The sequence below is a fragment of the Gigantopelta aegis genome, chromosome 4 (genome assembly GCF_016097555.1).
Source record: "Gigantopelta aegis isolate Gae_Host chromosome 4, Gae_host_genome, whole genome shotgun sequence".
NCBI lineage: Eukaryota > Metazoa > Mollusca > Gastropoda > Neomphalida > Peltospiridae > Gigantopelta > Gigantopelta aegis.
The window spans coordinates 107,993,856-108,014,553 of record NC_054702.1 but is presented as its reverse complement, the minus strand read 5'-3'; the positions used below and the strand labels follow the sequence as shown (position 1 = coordinate 108,014,553).

Here is a 20,698-nt window from a genome sequence, read left to right as displayed (position 1 = left end):
ACAGAACATGACCATTTTATCATCTCACAAAAACCAGGTAGATTTATTTGTCTAGTTCTAAGACTCATTCCTGATGTTACGCGTTAAAATTTTACGTAACCACCATGGAAAAAAATGGCTGCGCCCATTATATCTAATAGCCATCACATTTAACCATTTTATTAATTAAATATAATAATATACTTGTTGATATTAAGCAATAATGTGCATTATATATCATTGAATATGCATACCAGTCCAAAAAGCCTTGCTTAAGCATTCCTTTAAAGATAGTAATGACAGTTAAAGCAATATACGGTACATTACTGTTTGTTTAAAAAGACTAGTACTGAGAAATAACAATGATTTAAGAAATCTGTTGCCTGGTTCTTACTCTGGGAACTTTAAATCTCCGACCAGAAGCTAAAACATGTGATGGGTCATATATATATATATATATATATATATATATATATATATATATATATATATATATATATATATATATATATATAATATATATAGTCCAGCAAGACTCGAGTCCGTTCACAAGACTTGAGTACCCGTACAAGGTGAAATATAATGATCAACTATAATACAATGGATAAATGTAACACAATAATTTCAGCAGTAGATAATCAACGATATAAGTTACACAATAATTATATTATCATGCACTGGTTTTACTTTTTAAACTGGCCATCCGTCCGTCATAAAACTGAATACATCAAAGGGTTTCTAAATGCAAAATAATGGCATGATTTGGCATCCACATACAGCACTGGAATTAAGATGCATAATGCTATTTTACTTTATTCCTTAGTTTCATTATTATATAGTGTAAGTGTTGTATACTCGGGTCCGGGTCGAGTTTGACACTCGAGTACCCCGAGTCCAATAATGCAAAATGTGCCTTGGTGGTTGTCCTGTGGACTAGTAAAAATTTTCACTAAAGTTTTATTTTTAGCAATCACAAACATCATCCTGTGATACTTGAATAAAATAAATCATTTATTTGGACAAGTGAAAATATTGGTGGACAAGTAGATTTCTAGATGTATTTGTTTGGTGGACTTAGCAAAAAATACTGCTTATTTCTATCACCGACTTTAACTAGTTGTTGTTCAGTCAAGTATATATTGTGCTTTGGTAGAATGTTTAAAACTTTTATGAAATCAATAAAATCACACTGTATAGTTTTATTACCATGAACCAGGCCAGGAAGTAAACTGCAAACACTTTCAATACTATTGTGACTTTTGACTGATCATATTGCAAACATACCAATAGAAATACTTTAGATACCATTTATCCCACAACTTTTAAAAAATGTATTTCAGGCAAGGACTCCACCATCCCACCCAAAATTGCTTATGAAAAAACAGGAAAGGAAGAAAAATAAACAGAGCTCTAGGCTGAACTGGTTAGATATATCTGGGCTTGACCTGGGGTATTTTGACTGGCAAAATCCACTTTAGGCTACCAGATTCCAAAAGCTGGTGGTTCAATGGGCTACTTATGTATGGGTCCATAGAAAATGGGGTGGGGTGGGGAGGGCTGAAATGTACATTTTCTTTGTCTATCTCCATTTTGGCAGCCTAATCTTTGCCCAAGTTAAATGCAAATGCTGAATCTGAATAGCAACAAATTAACATTACTGTCAAAAAGATAAATACAAATCATATGGATTACAAACTAATGGTGAAAAGGTTTCAGGCCAGCTCATTTTGCCCGAATATCTCTATAGTTTTTGCCCAAATTTGAGAATTTCCTTTAACCCTGAGGCTGCCCGTCTCGTATGCTTATGTCTTTCTCCATATAAAATATGGTTTAAAATGTGGCTTGTGCCACACACACACACCCACCCCCCCCCCCCCCCCCCCCCACAAAACACACACTCCCGATAGTTCCTACAGGCCTGCCACTTTAGTTTTCCACCTGTAAAGCATTACCATGTGACATGTCTAGTCAAAACAGACATTAAATTTGCCAGTTGCTAGCCATTTATTTATTTAAATAGTTATTATTGAGATATTCTTACTTTTAAGTATGGATATATCCCTTCCAAGTTCCATACGTTCAACTTTGTAGCGGTTTCTGCATCCTTGTGCAGTAGTTCACTTTGTTCAGATCACAAGTTTACTTGATAAAGTCTGGAGTTTTTTAATCAGCTTACTCTGATAATAACAGTAGATTAATTACCCTAAACGGCATTCAACTTGACTCAATGACTGTCCAAATCAGTCATACAAAAATGGGTGGTTACTACCTATGTAGGCCTATGTGACGAATGTCAGTGACTTAAGTCAGTTGACTCAGAGTCAGTGTCACTGTTAAATGCAAAATGCAAGGGGTAACTGATCATGATTCAATTATTTATGCCATCATGACTCATCTATAAAACTATGCACAAATTATAAATTTGATTAAAGTTAAAGTGTTTAAAATGAACAACATTTAAACACTTGATGTATGTACAAGTTTACGAAAATAACACAGTGAAAACAGCTCTATAAAGAGACCCATCGATTTAATTAAGCTGGAACAGGAAATAGAACGACACGCGTGCGCAGTTTGCACCACGTGTTGAAACATGGCGGTGGCTTGTCCAGTTGCTTTCTCCACAAATGGGGAGTTTCTAGCGTATTCTGGTCCAGACGGGGTGCTTAAAATATGGGATGCATCAACAGGTCAAGTAAAGCAAGAATATACACCGAGTTCTCATCTCTCAGCTACCTGTAGTTGTCTGTCATGGGGTCCAGGTCGACATTTTTCTGTAAGTGCGTTATCTTGAGACTGAAACATTAAAAGGACCTTGCAAGCCTTGGAAAGGGCCATTTAAAAAGAGATACTTTAATGAGTGTACATTAGAAACTACGCTGGGATGGAGGGTGGTTTAATGCAAGCCTACGCTTTGAAAAACATACTTAAATTTTAATTTAAAAAACCAAAAAAAAAACTGGCCTAGCCAGAGTGCCTTGCAAGTTGCAGTGGGACATGTGGCCAGTTTATAAACTTCTTTAACTTCAGAACCAGGCACATGATTCTTATTTTTTCCACCTAACAATTTTTTTTAGAATTAGTGCACTGTAGGATTGGGTAAACAATGCCTTTTAATTTTTTTATTTTTTTTTATAAAACTGTTTTATATTTCATAATCCAATATCGATATATTTTGCTTTTAAATAATTAGACATTTTGAATATTTTGCTTTAAATTTTCTCTACAAGAGTGCTTTTGGAGGAAATGTAGCACAGAAGACAGAATGTGTCCTTATTTGACTAGAGGTTCATTTTATTTCGTAGAGGTTCGGTTTATTCCATCAAAAGTTCCATTCCAGTGAGCTTTATAAAGGCACATCTTCCATATTTTCCACCATAATTAAAAAAACCGAACAAATTTGTTAAGAGTTTGTTATATGCATTACCTTTTAAAACATTTTGTTCAATAAAACCAACAAATTTATATTTTGAAATCCAGTACTTATCGCTATGTTTTGCCTTTGAAAAATTCTACATTTTTAATATTCCGTTTCAAATTTCCTCCACAAAGAGTGCTTTTGTTGGTGCATTTTTGGAGGAAATATAGCACAGAAGACATAATGAAGTATTATGGGCCTAAAGCTTCATTTTATTCCGTAGATTTTTCAGGGCTAGCTCTGGCACTCACCAGATTTACCATTTGTGAATTTTAAAACTGGTGAATTTTATTTTATTTTGATAATAATTTCATGAATTAACTGATATTTTGTTACAAAATAATTGGGTATCCATGAAATTTGGAAGATAGATAATTTGGCAACATTTTCTGCCGATCTATAGCTAGCCCTGTGCAGTTTGATTCATTCCGTCAAAATACACCCTGTGAGATTTTGTAGTGTTAAATTTTGTTGATCCACTGAATGGTCGAGTGGTTGGAGCATTTGTCTACATTCTCGATAGTCAAGAGTTCGAATCCATACCTTAAGTTAGCACTGTGTCGTTTATAGTGTTTAATGCAATATTCATTTGATATCGGTAATTCAATACCCCAAGGGGTGCAACAATACAGTCAAAACTGTATTGCGATATAAGAAACCGTATTACGATATTAGAAACCGTATTGCAATATAGTTGATGATAATAAAATGTTCTTTCTTTTTAATGAAAGCAGAAGGCATAACCTTTTTAATGATCTTTATTAGATTCAGCTGTCATCATTTATTTTTAAAACATCAAACAGCGTTTCTTTGATGGTCATTTGCTAAATAATTGTTGCACATATTTTTTGTGCATAAAACTTAATATAGCTAGTTTGAGTGAAATAAGTAATACTAAGTATATAAATCAAAATATTTGTAATATTGATTCCATCATAGACCTAAATGATTATATAAACCACAACATTTAATGTTGGTCATTTTTATTTTTTTAACACAATACTAGTCTACTAGAACATCGGTGTGACGGTGTCAAACTATTTATAAATTGTCACATTCAGAAATCCTTATCAGGCTTTTCGTTGCTGTTCACTTGACACAAAAATGTATATATTGAGTTGCAATGTTTCGGCATATCGACCGAACCAGAGGTTATTGGCCGAGGTGTTTTGAACGATCGGCCAAGTATTCCGAGTTCAGGGTAAAGAAGCGAAGTGCGATTCTCACTTGTTGGTTTATTTCTTTGAAGATGATAGCCGTAGCCATATATTCCAACGTAAAAAATAAATTAATAATAATGTGTAAGTAATAAAACACTTATTTGTAATTATCATTAACTGGTTATTTTTATTGGACTTTTAACACATTTTATTTAGAAGTTAGAACCAAATAAAACCCAGGGAATAAAATTTGGCACTAACGATTTTGTCGTTTGTCTATCGGTTATGCAAAACCAATATCGACACGAACGACAGATCGTTTGTACAAAAACTATAATCGCTCGTCAGAAAATGACGTGTTTTGGCTAATATAACTATTTTTGGAATAAAATAATAAGAGAACGGACTTAGCATTGCATGCAGGGTTTCTGCCAGAGGGTAAAACGGGTATGGCACCATACCCACATTTTTTGGCAGATTTAATTTTTTGACAAAAATAGTTATTCTTATAATTACTGTATGATTTTCTTAACCCCAACACTAAACGTAACCCATTTCCTTTCTTGGGGAGGCCCTCCATATCCTCTGTTGACTGTGGTTGCATTCAATTCCATAGCACCATACCCAAAAATGTCTTTCTGGCAGAAACACTGGCAGGTGTGAGAAAAAACCCCAATGTAACAATGCAATCTGGACCGGACCGTTTATTTGGGGAATCCCCCCTTTTTTAAAAAATTTTTTTTTATATTATACATCATATTGGCTTTTGATTTACAAATGATGTCACGACTTATTAACCTTCTGACTACTGCAGGCGAGATATCTCGCCCGAGGTCACGTCAGTCGATACACTGTATACAGTGCATTCCCCAATTCATATTTCCCGCCGTTTTGCACACGACACTCACCAGAAACGGACATATAATTAAAGAAAAAAGATTTTTTTTCAAAATGGTAGTTTTTGTTTTGATTTTTTCAATTGAAAATACCTTGAAATTTTGAGTTCAAAAAGTGGTTTTCGGCAAGTATTTTCGCTTGACAACAATGGCGGCACGTCGCGGTAATTTTCAGGGATCGATAACTGATTGTAACAGCTAATTTGATAATAAATTTGATCGTTTTACCAACAACGAAAATTACCAAATATTGCAATATGAATCGTAGTTCGGGTTTAAAAAAAAATTCTGGTCAGAAAACCACTGTTATCGGGAATAATGGACATAAATACTGGACAGCTGGCCACAAATGCCCGTAAGTAAACGCAACTTTTTAGATTTTTTGCCTAATTTTAATCACCATTAGCCGATCTAAAATAATAAAAAATTACAAAAAAAGACACAAAAATAATACTTAACGATTCATATATGAACTTTATTTCATGTATTTATGAAACATTTAAGTGAATATATGTGAGTAAAAATTATAAACTTGTACCCACTCAATGTGGTTTTTGTTAAAAATTAATCCAGTAGTCTAAAGGTTAAGAGCTGTATTCATAATATCTGACACTTCGGTACGTTATGCTAAAACTGAGCTCATGAAAGGAGCATTGAACAGCGGTTTAAAATACATTGTTGATATATATATATATATATTAAAGGTATGTAATAAATACAGAACCTCACATACGTTATTTTCGCTTCCTATTTATTGCACACGTTTATTGTGAGCAAGAACATAACACTAAGTAAATATTCTAGCGCACAATAAACTCGTGCAATAAATAGGAAGCGAAAAAAACAGTATGTGAAGTTCTGTATATTTTTTTTGGGGGGGGGAGTCGGTGTGCGGAAGTCATTCCGTAGTAAAACATTTCTACTTGTATGCATACTGTTACATAAGTCAGTCCCTTTTGGGGAGTTAAAATTATTTTATGCTTTTCTTTCAGTCTGCTTCATCAAGAAAGAAAAAGAAGAGGAAGTCTGGAGGTGCAAGCGAAATTGGAGAACTCGACTTGATAGCAGTGGGAACTACGAATGGCAGCATTCTCCTTTACAGTGTGGTGAAAGGAGAACTCCAGACACAGCTGGTACGCTTTCTTTTATTGAGGAGTTTGGTTAGGGTGTAGCTTAGTGATCAAGTGTGGTCATTTCAGTTTTATTATACGCCCGTCTATGATGGGTCGTATGTCTTAAGTTTCTTAATGTGGGAGTAACGAAACGTTCACAGTGGGCATTTTCTTAGTCTATGCAACAGTATTTTAATTTGCAAAAGTTTTCCAAAATGGCTGACCAAAACAACAAAAATGCTCGACTTTGTATTATTGTCAAATAGTCCGCTGACAGTACAAATAAGTGATTAGTACCTTTCAAAAACAAAAATGCATGACTTTTTTCATTAAACGGTTACCAAGGTAACAAAACATTTAGAATAGTCGATATAATGACTAAAGTGATGCACACATTTTAATTATTTTTAGAGCACAACTAATTAGTTCCTTAGTTCCTAAGCATTTTAACAGTTTTGTGTAAAAAGCCAAAATCAAAACAAAAAGTTTGGCAGCCAGTTTTGTTGTATGTATCAAACAGACCAAAAAAAAGACTGATATTGAATATAATAACAGAGTTTTTATCAAAGTTTTTGTACTCGCCGAAGTCTGTTTCCTTTGATGGGGGTGTCAGGATAGAAAATTTAGTTAAATGGTACAGTTTATTCTGTTAATTGGCATCTTCTTTGAATGGACTTGAAACTATTGATCGGCACTGGTAGGGTTTCTGCCAGAGGGTAAAATGGGTATGGCACCATATCTAATTTTTTTGGCAGATTAGATTTTTTTTAAGTCGACTGCAGTTGCATTCGGCACACACATTGTAAATATTCAATTTCTTAGCGCCATACCCAAAATATTTCTGGCAGAAACACTGATGGCGGATTAGCTGTCCAAGTAGATGTCTTGTAAAATTACCAAACACCAATTAACACAAGAATATGACCCGAAGACTGGTCCTGAGTAAGTGATTTACCGATCATAATGATTAGGTATGCTTGAGATATTGTTAAACAAGTTGTTTGCAAGAGGTGATCGACTGCCACACTCGTACTTGTGGTAATTGTTTTTCTAAAGCACTTAAAATCAAGGCATAGCAGCAATTGATGTAGATTGGGAGTTTACCGACAGTGTTGTTTTGCTGCTTCATAAAAATTATTGCCATCAATTGCAGGTTGCAGGAAGATTTTATGTTTCTTTGTTGCAAAAGTTATGGGTTTAAATTTGCTGAAGATAGTAAGCATTTTACCTATGCCTATGTCATTAAACACATTCCTTTCCTTTTATGTTGAGGTTTAACGTTTTGCAGTATTACAGTGAATACTATGAACAAGTTTGTGCAATTTGTGAAGGATGTTTTGTTGAGGATATTTTTACTAAACCGTCTCAAAGATTTCCCCACGATTTTGTTTTTGATTTTTTTTTCTTTCAAAATAAAAAAACAAATATAAAACAAGTGAAGATAGCCTGCAGTTAGTTTGATATGATATGTTGTATGTTTAGTTTTTGTCCTGACAATCAGTTTGATATAATATGCTGTATGTTTTGATTTTGTCTCGACAATCAGGTGGATCATACAGACACTGTTAACGGAATATGCTGGTACCCAGATGGTGAAATTCTTTACAGTTGTTCCAGTGACCACCATGTTGCAGAATGGGACGTAATGTCAAATAAAGTTAAACAGTAAGTTATAGTAAAGAATTCATCAGGTTTTGTCATATTTTCAATCTTTATGCAACAATGGTTTTTATTAATTTCTGGCACATTCCGTATATTTGTACAGCCAGGAGATCTACTGTGTAATAGATTGTTTAACATGACATATTTCATTAAATAGTTTTCATTTAAATTTTAACATGAATGCAACAAAGATATAAATATAAATACTATTGTACTATTTAATAGGTTGTTAACACAAAAATAGTTTAAGATATATATGCATTGGGACTGAATATTAAAAAAAAAAATTCCATCAGATTAAGTCTTTGTTAGTGATATTTTGCATTCTAAGTTTGCTGCATTTGTCTGTCAGTGGTGATTGCAGTGAAGACGAATGCTAGAGAAATGAGCATGGCATAACTTCTCGACATACTCATTTGGTGTCTGGATCTAAAACATGCTAACATTTTTGGCATATTTAGAATTTCTGTAAACCCTACATGTGTTTGTTTTATACTACCTAGAATGTATTTCTACACTACAGTCAAACCTGTCTTAAGCGGTCACGCAAGGGAGTAAATAAAAGTGTCCGTTTAAGCTTAAGATAGGTGGCCGCTAAGTACAGGTTGCCACATATATAGTCTTTAAAATATTTGTTGTTGTTTTTTGTTTTACCGTCTGTAGTGCTAATCAACGGATGTGTGCTTCACACTTTTGACATGTCATCTCCTGTGTATTAAATTAATCGTTCTCAACAAGTTTGTTTTCTTTTTCCATTTATTTATTTAATTCCTACTTCATGCGGTGTATTGTCATAGTAAGTAAACCTACAAATGTCAAGCGTAGCCTGCCCAGAGGCAATTAGATGCATTCCCAAGTCCGACTTTCTTAACTGATATACAGTAGAGATGTCGGGACTGAATGGGTACTAGTATTCCTGGTGTGAAGATCGGCTATTTGCTGCACCTTATCCCTGCTGTTACAATATCCCTTTTCATATACTGTGAAATACTTCATTTTCGCGGGATCAAATTTTCGTGATTTAATGAAAATGGGTCCATTCGCGAACATTTATTTTCGTGAGTCTCCCAACCCCCATCAATAAAAAAAACCCGAAGTACAGATGTCAATAATTTTGTTTTAAAACGGAACTTAGTTTTTTCGGTTGTTACGCTAATCTGTAGAACTAATCCTACATGTACACACGAGTGCTATACACATAAAACAATAGTTTTCCTGCTTTAACCGATCAAGACTTTATTCTCCTTGTAATTGTTATAAAAACAAAAACCGATAACAAACGAAACGAAATTTGAAGGCACAAGCTACTAGTACTCAGTAACTTAAGTTTGATTGAAACAATATTTATTGCCGTCAAAATACTAGTTCAAAACGGTTTGTGATTGGCTAACAGGCCAAAAATATATATAAGATTGTGAAACATCTGAACATAGTCCAGACCAGATATTTTCACTTCCACATTTTTAATATACTGTGATAATGCATGTTTACTTCCGTCGTTGAACACGTGTAGAGTCTGTCCGATGAACTGATCGCTAGCACATGCAAAGGAAAACAGCATAAAGCTTTTTAGTGTTAGTATTGTTTTATTATCATGTATGTACATACAATCGTGTTCTTGATTTAAAGTTTTAAACAGCTTTTGTGTTTTGGTTTGTTCCGTGACAGGAGGGAGCACCGCTTTGTTACTACTAGCCTCGTACATCGGAAACTAATGTGGTATAGTTGAACGAGACTACATATTTTATTATTTTTTTGTCGGCCTTTATAAAAAGTTTATTTTCGTGTGGAATATATTTTCACGAATTTCATTCACACGCGAAAATAAATTCCACTCGAAAATAAAGTAGTATACAATAATAGACAGGTGATCGCTTATTACAGCTGCATTTACATTATAAATCGTTTGGGAGGAGAAAACGTGACCGCTTAAGGCAGGTGACCGCTGAGTACAGGTGGCCGCTAGGACAGGTTTGACTGTATTTAAAACAATTGTTTGTTATCACTTTGTAGCTTCGAATGATAATTTAATAAATTTTAGCCCAATTAATTAATTTATTTTTTAAATTATAGCTGTAAGAGTAGATTTTGTATTATATTACACGTTTGACCCATTTTAAAGTATTTCATGATTTTTAAGATGCATGACTCCAGATCATCAGAACTTGTTTTTGGTAATCATGGTAATTTTGCATTATGCTACTTTATATAGGATAGTGGATTTTTGTTCTGTGATTTTGTAGACACTGAACTGAAAATTATAATTTCTATAAAATCTGGAAACCTGTGATGCAATTATGTAATTAGTTATCAAATTAGTTTACATGTTTATCTCATGTCATGTCTTGTTTGTGTTGTAGAAAATGGAAAGTGGATCGAGGACCAGTCTATTCTGTTTGTCTGTGTTCAAAAACATTGTTGCTCACTGCAAGCAGATCAATAAAATTATGGAACAGACACAACCGACAGTTATTACAGGTGATGATTACAAGGCTTTACAAGTATTCTTTAATAAAAAAAATACAATATTATTTCTACAGGGTTTGCATGGGAAACTTGGAAAGTCATGGAATTTGAGATTTAAAAATCCAGGTCTGGAAAACTTAGATTTTCAATAAAAATTCATAGAAAATCATAATAATGCTTCCGCCTCTGTCTCCACCCAGAAAAAAAAAAGACACCTGTGAATAAAACTAATAAAATGTATAATTCTTAAATTGGTAAATCTGATCGTTGTCTAGAAGCACAAGTCCTGAACTGGTTCCAGTTAGAATTGGTCAATTGACCTGTATTTGTCTCCCTACTATTACAGCATTACGTTGCAAGTGTAATGCATACAGTTAATTAGTTGTACGACTGCTATTGTAATGCTTTTATGACATTTCATTGCACGCCTAATGCATACAACTGGGAAACTGTTCTTTGCCGCCTAAGGCCCAAAACACACTGAAACTGTGCCTGAGTCTGGGATTGTGAGTATGGTACCAGTCGAAAATGGCGCGAACAACAAATCTGGCAACAGACGACATAGCACATGCGCTATGTTTTTCACATTGACAGACTGGCAGCTGCAGCCTGTGCTAGCCATATTTTAATTTATTTTTCTTAATGAACAACAGAAAATGTATATACTTTAAATCATGAAATTAATGCGTCATAATATTATTGCGTCCGTACATGAGTGAACAAAAATGCTTATTTTTATTAATGCGTCGGGCAAAAGTCCACATCACATAAAAAAAAAACCCAGTTGTGTTCTTATTATATTGTTTGGGCTTCATCTTTCATGTTAAAAGAAGTCGGTAGTTGTTTTGACAGCTACTATATAATCTGAAGCTAATCGCATGGTAGGTCGACCAGGAAGCCCTAATTACTTAAAGTAGTGTAATTAGTATAACTACACCTTATTGTTAAGGGTATGCCTCGCACTTTTGTGTGGTGATTGCTTCTAATTAATCCACCAGTAGGAATAAAAGGGAAACGGGTCGCTATTGCAGGGCACAATATTTCACGCGAACGCAGACGTATTATTCTAACAAATGTTTTAGACTGATTTTATACACTTGATGCGCAGCACAGGAATAGACGTTAACAAATGCGATATATTGCAACAGTGACAACTTGCGACCAGTCTAACTTAAAATGGCATGTATAGAGTCGAGCCAAATGGTTTGAAGAAATATGCACGGATTGTTGGTTGCGGTTATATAATTTTCTACTGTTTCATTTTTAAAGGAATATATTTAGTAAAAAAAATTGTTGATGATAATTTTACAAATGTTCAAAACAGTTTAAATGTATACAGTAATCCAGAAGTGTAAGAAAATTTGAAAAATACTCACATCGCAAAATGAACTTTTTAAAAACAAAACATTTGGAACATCACTGTATTATATAACCGCTATGATATTCCAGGCAAGTGAAAATAGAATGGCAACATCGAAACGAAAGAAAGATTCTTGAAGTATTCACAAAACGACATTTAACAAAAATAGTTTTTGTATTTTGTTTCATCTTTATATTATAAAAGTTTTAATTTATTTAGAAGTATTATAGTAAAATCCTGAACATTTTTTGTATTGGGAATGAGACTAAACAAAATGCGTCACGTTATTATTGCGTCGATGTCTTCGCGGCATTTTTCGCATTAATTACTTGCTCGCATTAATTTCATGATTTACAGTATATATATATATATATATCAATCAGAGTAGGATGCTGTTAATTATTGTAAATATATGAGTGCAGTTAATATATATATATATATATATATTGAAAACAGTTATGTCAAAATACATGGTATATCTGGCAGACCCAGCGTTGGTGTGTTTTGGGCCTAAACTGATTTTAGTAGTAGTGATACTGTTTTAATACAAATATCCGCATTAAACGATAATCATATGGTCACGGAATTGTTATTTGAGTTACGGAAAATCAAATTGAAAAAGTGTACAAACACTGTTTTTAATTTTTAATAAGATGTGTGATATTGATAATGTACATTTAAAGTTTACAGATGTTCTCATCAAAGACTTGCATGTAGTTTGTTAAGACTAGCTTGTGGTAGATGTTCTTATAAATGTGGAAAAAAATTGACTCTAAATTTTATTTTTAAATTCCAAACCTACTACAACCCAACCTTCCCACCCCTGAAAGAAAATTTTAAAAACCCAACTGAATGACAGGTCAAGGCGAAATGCATTCATTTTGAAAAACTTCATTTACATAATACGTACAGAAACTATTCATCAGTTCACATTGCAGGGCTCAGGATCAATCCGTCCTCAATGGACATGGGTTTTCTTTGTACTGGTACCTCTATGATCTGTCCCCGTCGGTGGGCACATTGGTCTATTTCTTGTTCCAGCCAGTGCACCACAACTGGTATATCAAAGGCCGTGGTATGTACTACCCTGTCTGTGGGATGATGCATATAAAAGATCCCTTGCTGCTAATCGAGAAGAGTAGCCCATGAAGTGGCTATATCTGTGTGGTCCTTAAACATATGTCTGACGCCATATAACCGTAAATAAAATGTGTTTAGTGCGTTGTTAAAAAAAACATTTCTTTCTTTCTATGATCTTTGTATGTGTCGTCTTGTCTATAGAAAAGTGCATATGAACATCACTTGCTTCTTGATTGGTAGGAATAGCTTATCTAGCAACAATAAGTTTCTTTCTTTCTGTCGACAAAATAGCCATATGTTAGACTTAATAGCTGGGCCCAGTTGAAAGCATAATTAAATTAACTCGGAGTTAGTCTTAAAGCCGCACACCCTAGTTCCATCCAGCGAAAATAAATTATAATTTGGTTAATCTACAAACCTGTAACACACTTAGATCACGTTTTTATCAAATGGAGTGAAAAAGCGGGTTTTATATCGATAAATACCATGGGAATCCCCATGTCCCAATTGCTTGAAATAATTTTGAAAGTTAGTATTCTGATGTCACTGGTAGATGTCGCTCAAAGCACAACAATGCCTACGTCACAACAACTTTAGGGTGCGTTCGTTTCATGTCTCCTGGACATGTTCCAACTGTTCTGTCCTGGTTGTATCCCTAGAGGCACTGATTTTCCGGAATCGCGGAAATACCTATCTGAAACGGAATTCCCGATTTTTTTCCAAAACATTATTTAACTTTAAATAGCGCATTTGATTAATTAAAAATTATTTTTCGAACTAGAAACTATGGACACCGACATCTGCCTGTGCTACGCTACGACACTAGTACCTTTGTATGTTACGCCAAATGTAGAGTATCTAGACGTTTTACCAGTCGTGTTTTCTTCACTTATTCCCGGCGATTTAACAGGAAAAACCGAACGTTGTGAGCTAAAATTGTCCGATATTTACTCAAGTGAAAGAAATGTTATGTTTGCTTATTAATTTTTAACATTTGCGGCATTGCCATATTTCCGATCTCACAAAGGAATGCAGTAATTGCATATTGTATGCCAGGCTTTGTTCAAAATAAATTATACACGGGAAGTGGTTTATAGTGTGATCGTTTGTAATTATTTTCCCGATCATATCATAAAGAAAACCGAAAATGTCCGAAGTCTGTGTCGTGGCGTATTCGTGTTTAAATTTAAACCAAAAATAAATACAAACTATACTGACATGTTTTACCTCATTGCATATTTATTTTACACCAGCAATTAATTGCGCGGGGTGTGTGTGTGTGTGTGTGCGCGCGCGCGCGCAACAAAAACAGAATTTGTTTAATACTGAAACGGAAAAACCCCATTATGAAACGGAAAAGGGAAAAATCTGAAACGGAAAATCTGTGCCTCTATATCCCCTCTCCAGATATCGTAAGACTTAGCAAAATTATTTGTTTAAGGGTTTGTAACGTTTTGTATTGAGACACTTACTTGTCTGAACTTTATTGTTACTGAAAATGTTCACGAACTGTGAAGAAAAATCTCACAAATGAACAACAAATCGGATGTTGATTGCGCGAACCGTGCACGAGAAAACAAACCGAACCAAAATGATAACGGTCACGTGATATACCAACGTCTGTGACATTGAAATGGAAATATCCCCTCTAAAAATAGATTGGACCTCGCTTGCTTAACGTTTTTTTCTCGACAACACATTTTGTGAAAAAATTTAAAAAATGCATTTCGTGGTTTTACAAACATCAGGATTACCAAAAAGCACTTCAGGTGAATGGAAATGTGTATTCTAAATAATAAAATGTAAGTAAAGTGCAATTTTATTTGTGAAAAATGGGGTTTAATAGCGAAAAACAATGCCATAATGGTTAACAAATAAACGTAACTAGGGTGTGTCCCTTTAATATTTTCCTTTTAATTATTTTTGCACAAATACAAAATTAATTTTAGATTTGATTAGCTTCAACAATTTGGTTTTGAAAATTTCTGTTAACCACTGTAACGGTAACTATCATTTGAACAATTGAACCCTGTCGGTAACAATGTGCTGAGGTGTTGTTAAACAAATATTCCTTTCTTTCCTGGCTTCTAAGCGTATGTCCCACCTCAGTGCCACTTTTTCAGTGTACTGATCAGCACTGTTACTTGGCTACTATTTAATGAATGTTTAACGACACTCCAGCACAAAAATACACATTGCCTATTAGGTGTTACATGCTAATTATTAATGCATTCCAAGTTTACTGCATTTGTCTGTCAATGATGTTTGCAGTTCATCTGAATGCTAAAGAAATGAGCATGATACGACATCAGGACTGACTGATGTGTTGTGTTCTGAATATAAAACATGCTTACATTTGTCCTGTTGACTGCTTATTCCAGGTAAAAATAACTATGGTTTCACTGCATATTCCAGGCACTGAATTTGGGATTCCATCTCATAATCTTGTATTTCTGACCCAAATTCTGGGATTCGTGAATGATGGAATCATCCTAAATTTTCAGCCTGGAATTCTCATTGTATGATTTAAACACCTAAGCACAACATTGTGAACAGTTTTTTCTTTTCTTGACCTCATTTTTCCCTATTACATCGGCTGTTGGGATGTTAAGATACTATAAATTAAGATATTAACTGAGCAAGTTATTGATGAATGTGAATGATGCATTGGTACAGTAATTTCTAGAAGCATGATCTTACACCATGAAAAGCCCACCCCAATTAAGAGCAAGTAGTTTATAAAGGTAAAAATTGCATACAAACAAAACTAAACAGAAGTACATTATGAACAAGTGAAAAAATGGATCAGTAGCTATTGGTGTTAAGAATAAGTGGATACACTACTTTAGCTCTTGTCTCGTCATTTTTGTGGTGCTTAGAGTAAGAAGTGGAGGAATTCACTACAAGCTGACCCAAGTATAGCTAGTTTCTATTTGTGTTGACAAAATAAATGCCATCTTGCAGTAATCCAACCAGTGCACCACAACTGATCAAAGGCCGTGGTATGTGCTTTCCTGTCTGTGGGAAAGTGCATATAAAAGATCCCTTGCTGCATTAGGAAAAATGTAGCAGATTTCCTCTGATGACTACGTGTCAGAATTACCAAATGTTTGGCATCCAGTCGCCAATGATTAATTAATCAGTGTGCTCCAATGGTGTCATTAAACAAAACGAACCATTATCTTCCAGAAATCAGAAGACTTGATATGTGATATATGATGTCTTTGAATAGAACCACTGAAAAGAAACCACTTAAAACAAAACAAAATTTAGTCTGTTTGGATCAAGGTACAACAAACATACATAAATAGATTGATTATTTATGAAAATTGTCTTGATGACTATGAAGACTATGGTTTGCTGCTTTTAAAATGCATTCCAAGTTTACTGCATTTGTCTGTCAATGGTGTTTGCAGTTCATCTGAATGCTAAAGAAATCGGCATGATACGACGACAGGACTGACTGATGTGTTGCGTTCTGAATATAAAACCTGCTTACATTGGTAATCTTATAATATATTTAGGATGATAATGTGGGAATATTTTGTTCAGTACCATGGCACGAGTTGCTGCATAAGTTTCAGAGATCATGACACAATGTTAAAACTTTATTAATCAATTTTCAATTAATAGGAATATTGCTGACATTTTGATAACAAAAAGTCCCCGTTTGTTGTTACAGATCAATGCCCTATAGATAAGAAAAGTACATTCATTTAGATGTTAATATTCATTTGCCCATGGAAATTTTGTCTTAAATTATGAAAGCTGTTCGGCTGCAGATACATAGCATTTCCAGCTATTTTAACTAGACAGTATTTTACTTAGCACTTGCTCTACCCTACATGGACTTCAGTGCCATGCAGATTGTAAAATAGTGCTATATTAACTGGTATAATCACATTTCTGGTTTCTTCAGTACTCTGGATTCTGGACTACATTTGTACTACAAGGCTATTTAAAGTCAAGATTTAGAATATCCACTCGGGCTTTCTACCAGAAAATAATTTAAGAGTGCGTAATAGAAACAAAATAGACCATAATTGGTTATGTGTTGAATGTTTTGAAATTGGACACTGCATACATTGTGCTTTGACAAATTTAAAAAAGCAGTTCTCTTACTATCATCTAACTGAAAATCTTAAAAATATATCTATTAATTTCCAAGATTTTAGGGTATATAATTTTACCCTCCGTACCTTCTGGTAGAAACCCTGCCACACCTGTTGTATTAATTAGTAAGTGGCATACAGGTTTTTTTTTATGGCTGTCACTGTCACAGCTTCCCATCAAACAGCCTCATATCAGGTCAGATCATAGGTCTTTATGTTCACATTCAGAGCAAGCTGTTGTAGCGCACGCCTGTCTGGGCACAAGAGCCGGCCTTGGACAGGAAGGGTGGGGGTGGGAAGGAAGGACCGCCTGAACTGGCAGGTGCAACGGAGCACCAGCAGCCGACCGTGGTCGGTAACAGGCAGGAAGGAAGGGAGGTGTGTGTGGTAATGGTGCTATGAAATTTTGAAGGAGCAAAGTAAAATGCCAAATGGAAAAAGTGCGCAATTTTGATTTAAAGAAGTTTGGAGCAATTTTGAACAGTTGGTCAAAAAGAAAGATCGAGAGCTAACATAGGTTTTGATTTTAGTCAGTCGAGAGTAGCTCGTTAATTAGACCTATATGATGCTGGGGTGTCTCCCTAGGTTGCCCATAGGGCCCTTAAAAAGGGCCTGACCACTTCTGGTCGTGGCATGGGTTTTCCTACCACGGCAGATCCGAGGGCCAACTTAATTGCTAGGTCGACCGCTTGCTGTTTGGGGCAGATGGGGACAAACTCTACGTTCGGATGTATGTTGTGGTCAGTGCCCGCACCGACGGAGTACGCCTCCATGTTGGCGACCCGTGGTTTGGTAGTCGTGGTCTTAGTCCTGAGTGTGGGTGGGGGACCTAGGTGAGTCTGTCACTACAATGTTTTCCAATACCTGCTGGTTTACCTGGCTACTCTCGGGATTTTTAGGGCTAGGCCCTTGCTCCTGGCTAACTGGGGGATTGTAATGGCTTCCATTTTTGATATTCAGATGTTTAAGAAATAACTATAGAGATTTAGGTTGTTCAAGTATTGGAGGAATGCTAAAATAACTATGCAGCCTAACACTTAAAATCAGTATTCAAAATAACAGAAAACTACAGTAATTTACGTCTATTCTGAAAATATGAACACAAAAATTTCAAAATGCAAAATCTAACAAGAATTAAGTCCACTTACCTTAGTCCAAAGTTCAAGAACAGCTCCTATCAGTCTATCTGGTTCAAGTCCCAAGTCGAGAGTGTGCCTCCAATCAAGGTAATGAAGGTAATGAATATCCTGTTCATCCAGTGAAATGTTGTAAATATGAGATGTACTCTTGTTACATACAGGTTGTTATAAAATAGTGTTTGCTGCACTTACTCTTCCCCACACAGACTCGAGTGCTGTATGGGCTGTCAGATAGTGCTAGACTAATGTGCATGATCGCTATCCTGATTTCTCTAAATAATTGGGGATTCAGGACGATATTATGCTACAGGCTAATTCCATGTACATGCTAGTGAATGCTTGATTTCTGGAGAAATGTTTAGACAAAAACTCATCTGTGGTCTCGTAATGTTTTTAATCCCAAATCTGTTTGCTGTACATTTTTATTTGAGAATATTTTCTTTGTACTTATCCTGGCTCAGACAAAAATATTGTGATGGCTTTAACATAGTGTTACCGGTATGTTGAATTAATGCTTGGTGTTCTGGACTGTATTGTGCTTCAAACAACTGTTGCATTTACATTAAATTTACCCCTTCTTCCTAACACCCTCCCCCATCTATTGAGCCTGTAAAGTTGATAATGTTTAGCATGTTTCTTATTACATTTAAATTAGTTATTGCTACTCGGCTGTCATTGACAAGACAGTGTTACTGGTCTCCTTGACACAGGGGTCAGGATTTAGCTTAGTCGGTTGAGTGCTTGCATCGCAGGATCGAACCACCTCGGTAAAGTCATTCAACTGATTGGGTTTTTTGTCTTGTTTCAGCCAGTGCACCACAACTGGTCAAAGGCCATAGTATATGCTTTTCTGTCTGGGAAAGTGCATATCAAAGATCCATTGCTGCTAATGGAAAAATGTAGCGACTTTGCTCTGACTGCAAGTCATAATTACAAAATGTTTGACAACCAGTAGCTAATGATTATTTGATCGATGTGCTCTAGTGGTGTCATTAAATACAACAAACTTTGACGCAGGTTTGACACCCAATGCTGGCGCTAAGCTGCACTGAATCTGAGTCTACACTTTGAATTAGCCGTGTTTGGTTTGCACTTACTCTTCTCCTCACAGACTACAGTGTTGTGTGGACTGTCAAATAGTGCAATACTAACGTGCATGATCGCTATCCTGGTTTTCCAAATACTTGGTTCTACAGGACGATATCATGCGACAAGCTACAACTGTGAACCCTAGTCATGTTATTGGATAGCATCGAACATGCTGAAAAAATAAATGGATGGCTCATGTGATGATGTAAATAATTTTTGTTTTCATATCTTAAAATATTCAGAGCACTTACTCTTCCCCACGCAGACTTTAATGCTTTGTGGGCTGTCAAATAGTGCTATATTAAACAGCATGATCGCTATCCTGATTTCATGAACATTGGGGATTCAGGACGATATCGTACTACAGGATAAAACTGAACACTAGTAATGTGCTGTTAGTTCATTAATTCAAGGATTCTAGGTTATTTCTTTTGGGTATGAATAAAAATAAAAGCATGCACAAACTGTATGAAACAAGCTGTTCACGCAAAAGTTTGGCAATTTGTTTTTAATTTTTTTTTTTTTTTTTTTTATTATACATACTCTGATGAACCAAAAAGATATAACAGACAATACTTATAATTAAATGTGAAAAATGCTTATTATTAAAAACACAGACAAGATCATATTTAAAAAAAAATTTTTAGTGTGTGCCAGATCAATAACACTCAATAATATGAAACTATAATATAAAGTGACATTGATATTTGACATTCCTTGATCACATAATTTTTGCTTTGAGAAATGAACAAACTGGCATTGCTATGGCTGGACCAATGGTATGGCTTTAAATTGTAATGAATATAACAGAAATTTAATTATTCTTATTTTATCAGCTTTGTTTGTTAAAATAATGCTATGGTACCGTTTTATCGAGAGTGAAGATGACTGTTGTGAATTTGATTGTTACTATTTTATGTTTCAGACATTCACAGGTCATTCAACGGAAATCTCCAGATTATTATCTATACCACAGTCTTCAGACGGCCACACGTTATCAGACGCAGCAGATGGGCACTATTTTTTATCAACAGCTTTAAATGACAGATTAGTAAATGCCTGGTATGTACATATAGCTGATGTGTGATCAGTCTTGGATCTATTCCCGTCGGTGGGCCCTTTCGGCTATTTCTCTATCCTGTCTATGGGATGGTGCATATAAAAGATCCTAATTGAAAAGAGTAGTCCATGAAGTGGCGACAGCGGGTTTCCTCCCTCAATATGT

General features: G+C 35.0%; 2 protein-coding genes across 3 annotated transcripts in view; one reads left to right on the top strand and one right to left on the bottom strand.

The window, feature by feature from the left end:
• The window catches only part of LOC121371706 (equilibrative nucleoside transporter 3-like), a 42,634-nt gene extending 40,108 nt beyond the window's left edge, over positions 1-2,526 (bottom strand). For both annotated transcript variants that reach the window (XM_041497797.1, XM_041497798.1), the window contains exon 1: positions 2,021-2,526. The gene's annotated coding sequence lies outside the window, so the exon portion shown is untranslated. The remainder of the gene's footprint in view (positions 1-2,020) is intronic.
• A 9-nt stretch (positions 2,527-2,535) lies between these two features.
• LOC121371705 (WD repeat-containing protein 43-like) overlaps positions 2,536-20,698 on the top strand; it is a 39,513-nt gene continuing 21,350 nt past the window's right edge. The window contains exons 1-5 of the mRNA XM_041497796.1: positions 2,536-2,755; positions 6,446-6,586; positions 8,112-8,230; positions 10,588-10,705; positions 20,399-20,535. Of these exons, the coding sequence (XP_041353730.1) occupies positions 2,573-2,755; positions 6,446-6,586; positions 8,112-8,230; positions 10,588-10,705; positions 20,399-20,535 (698 nt within the window). The 5' untranslated portion in view covers positions 2,536-2,572. The remainder of the gene's footprint in view (positions 2,756-6,445; positions 6,587-8,111; positions 8,231-10,587; positions 10,706-20,398; positions 20,536-20,698) is intronic.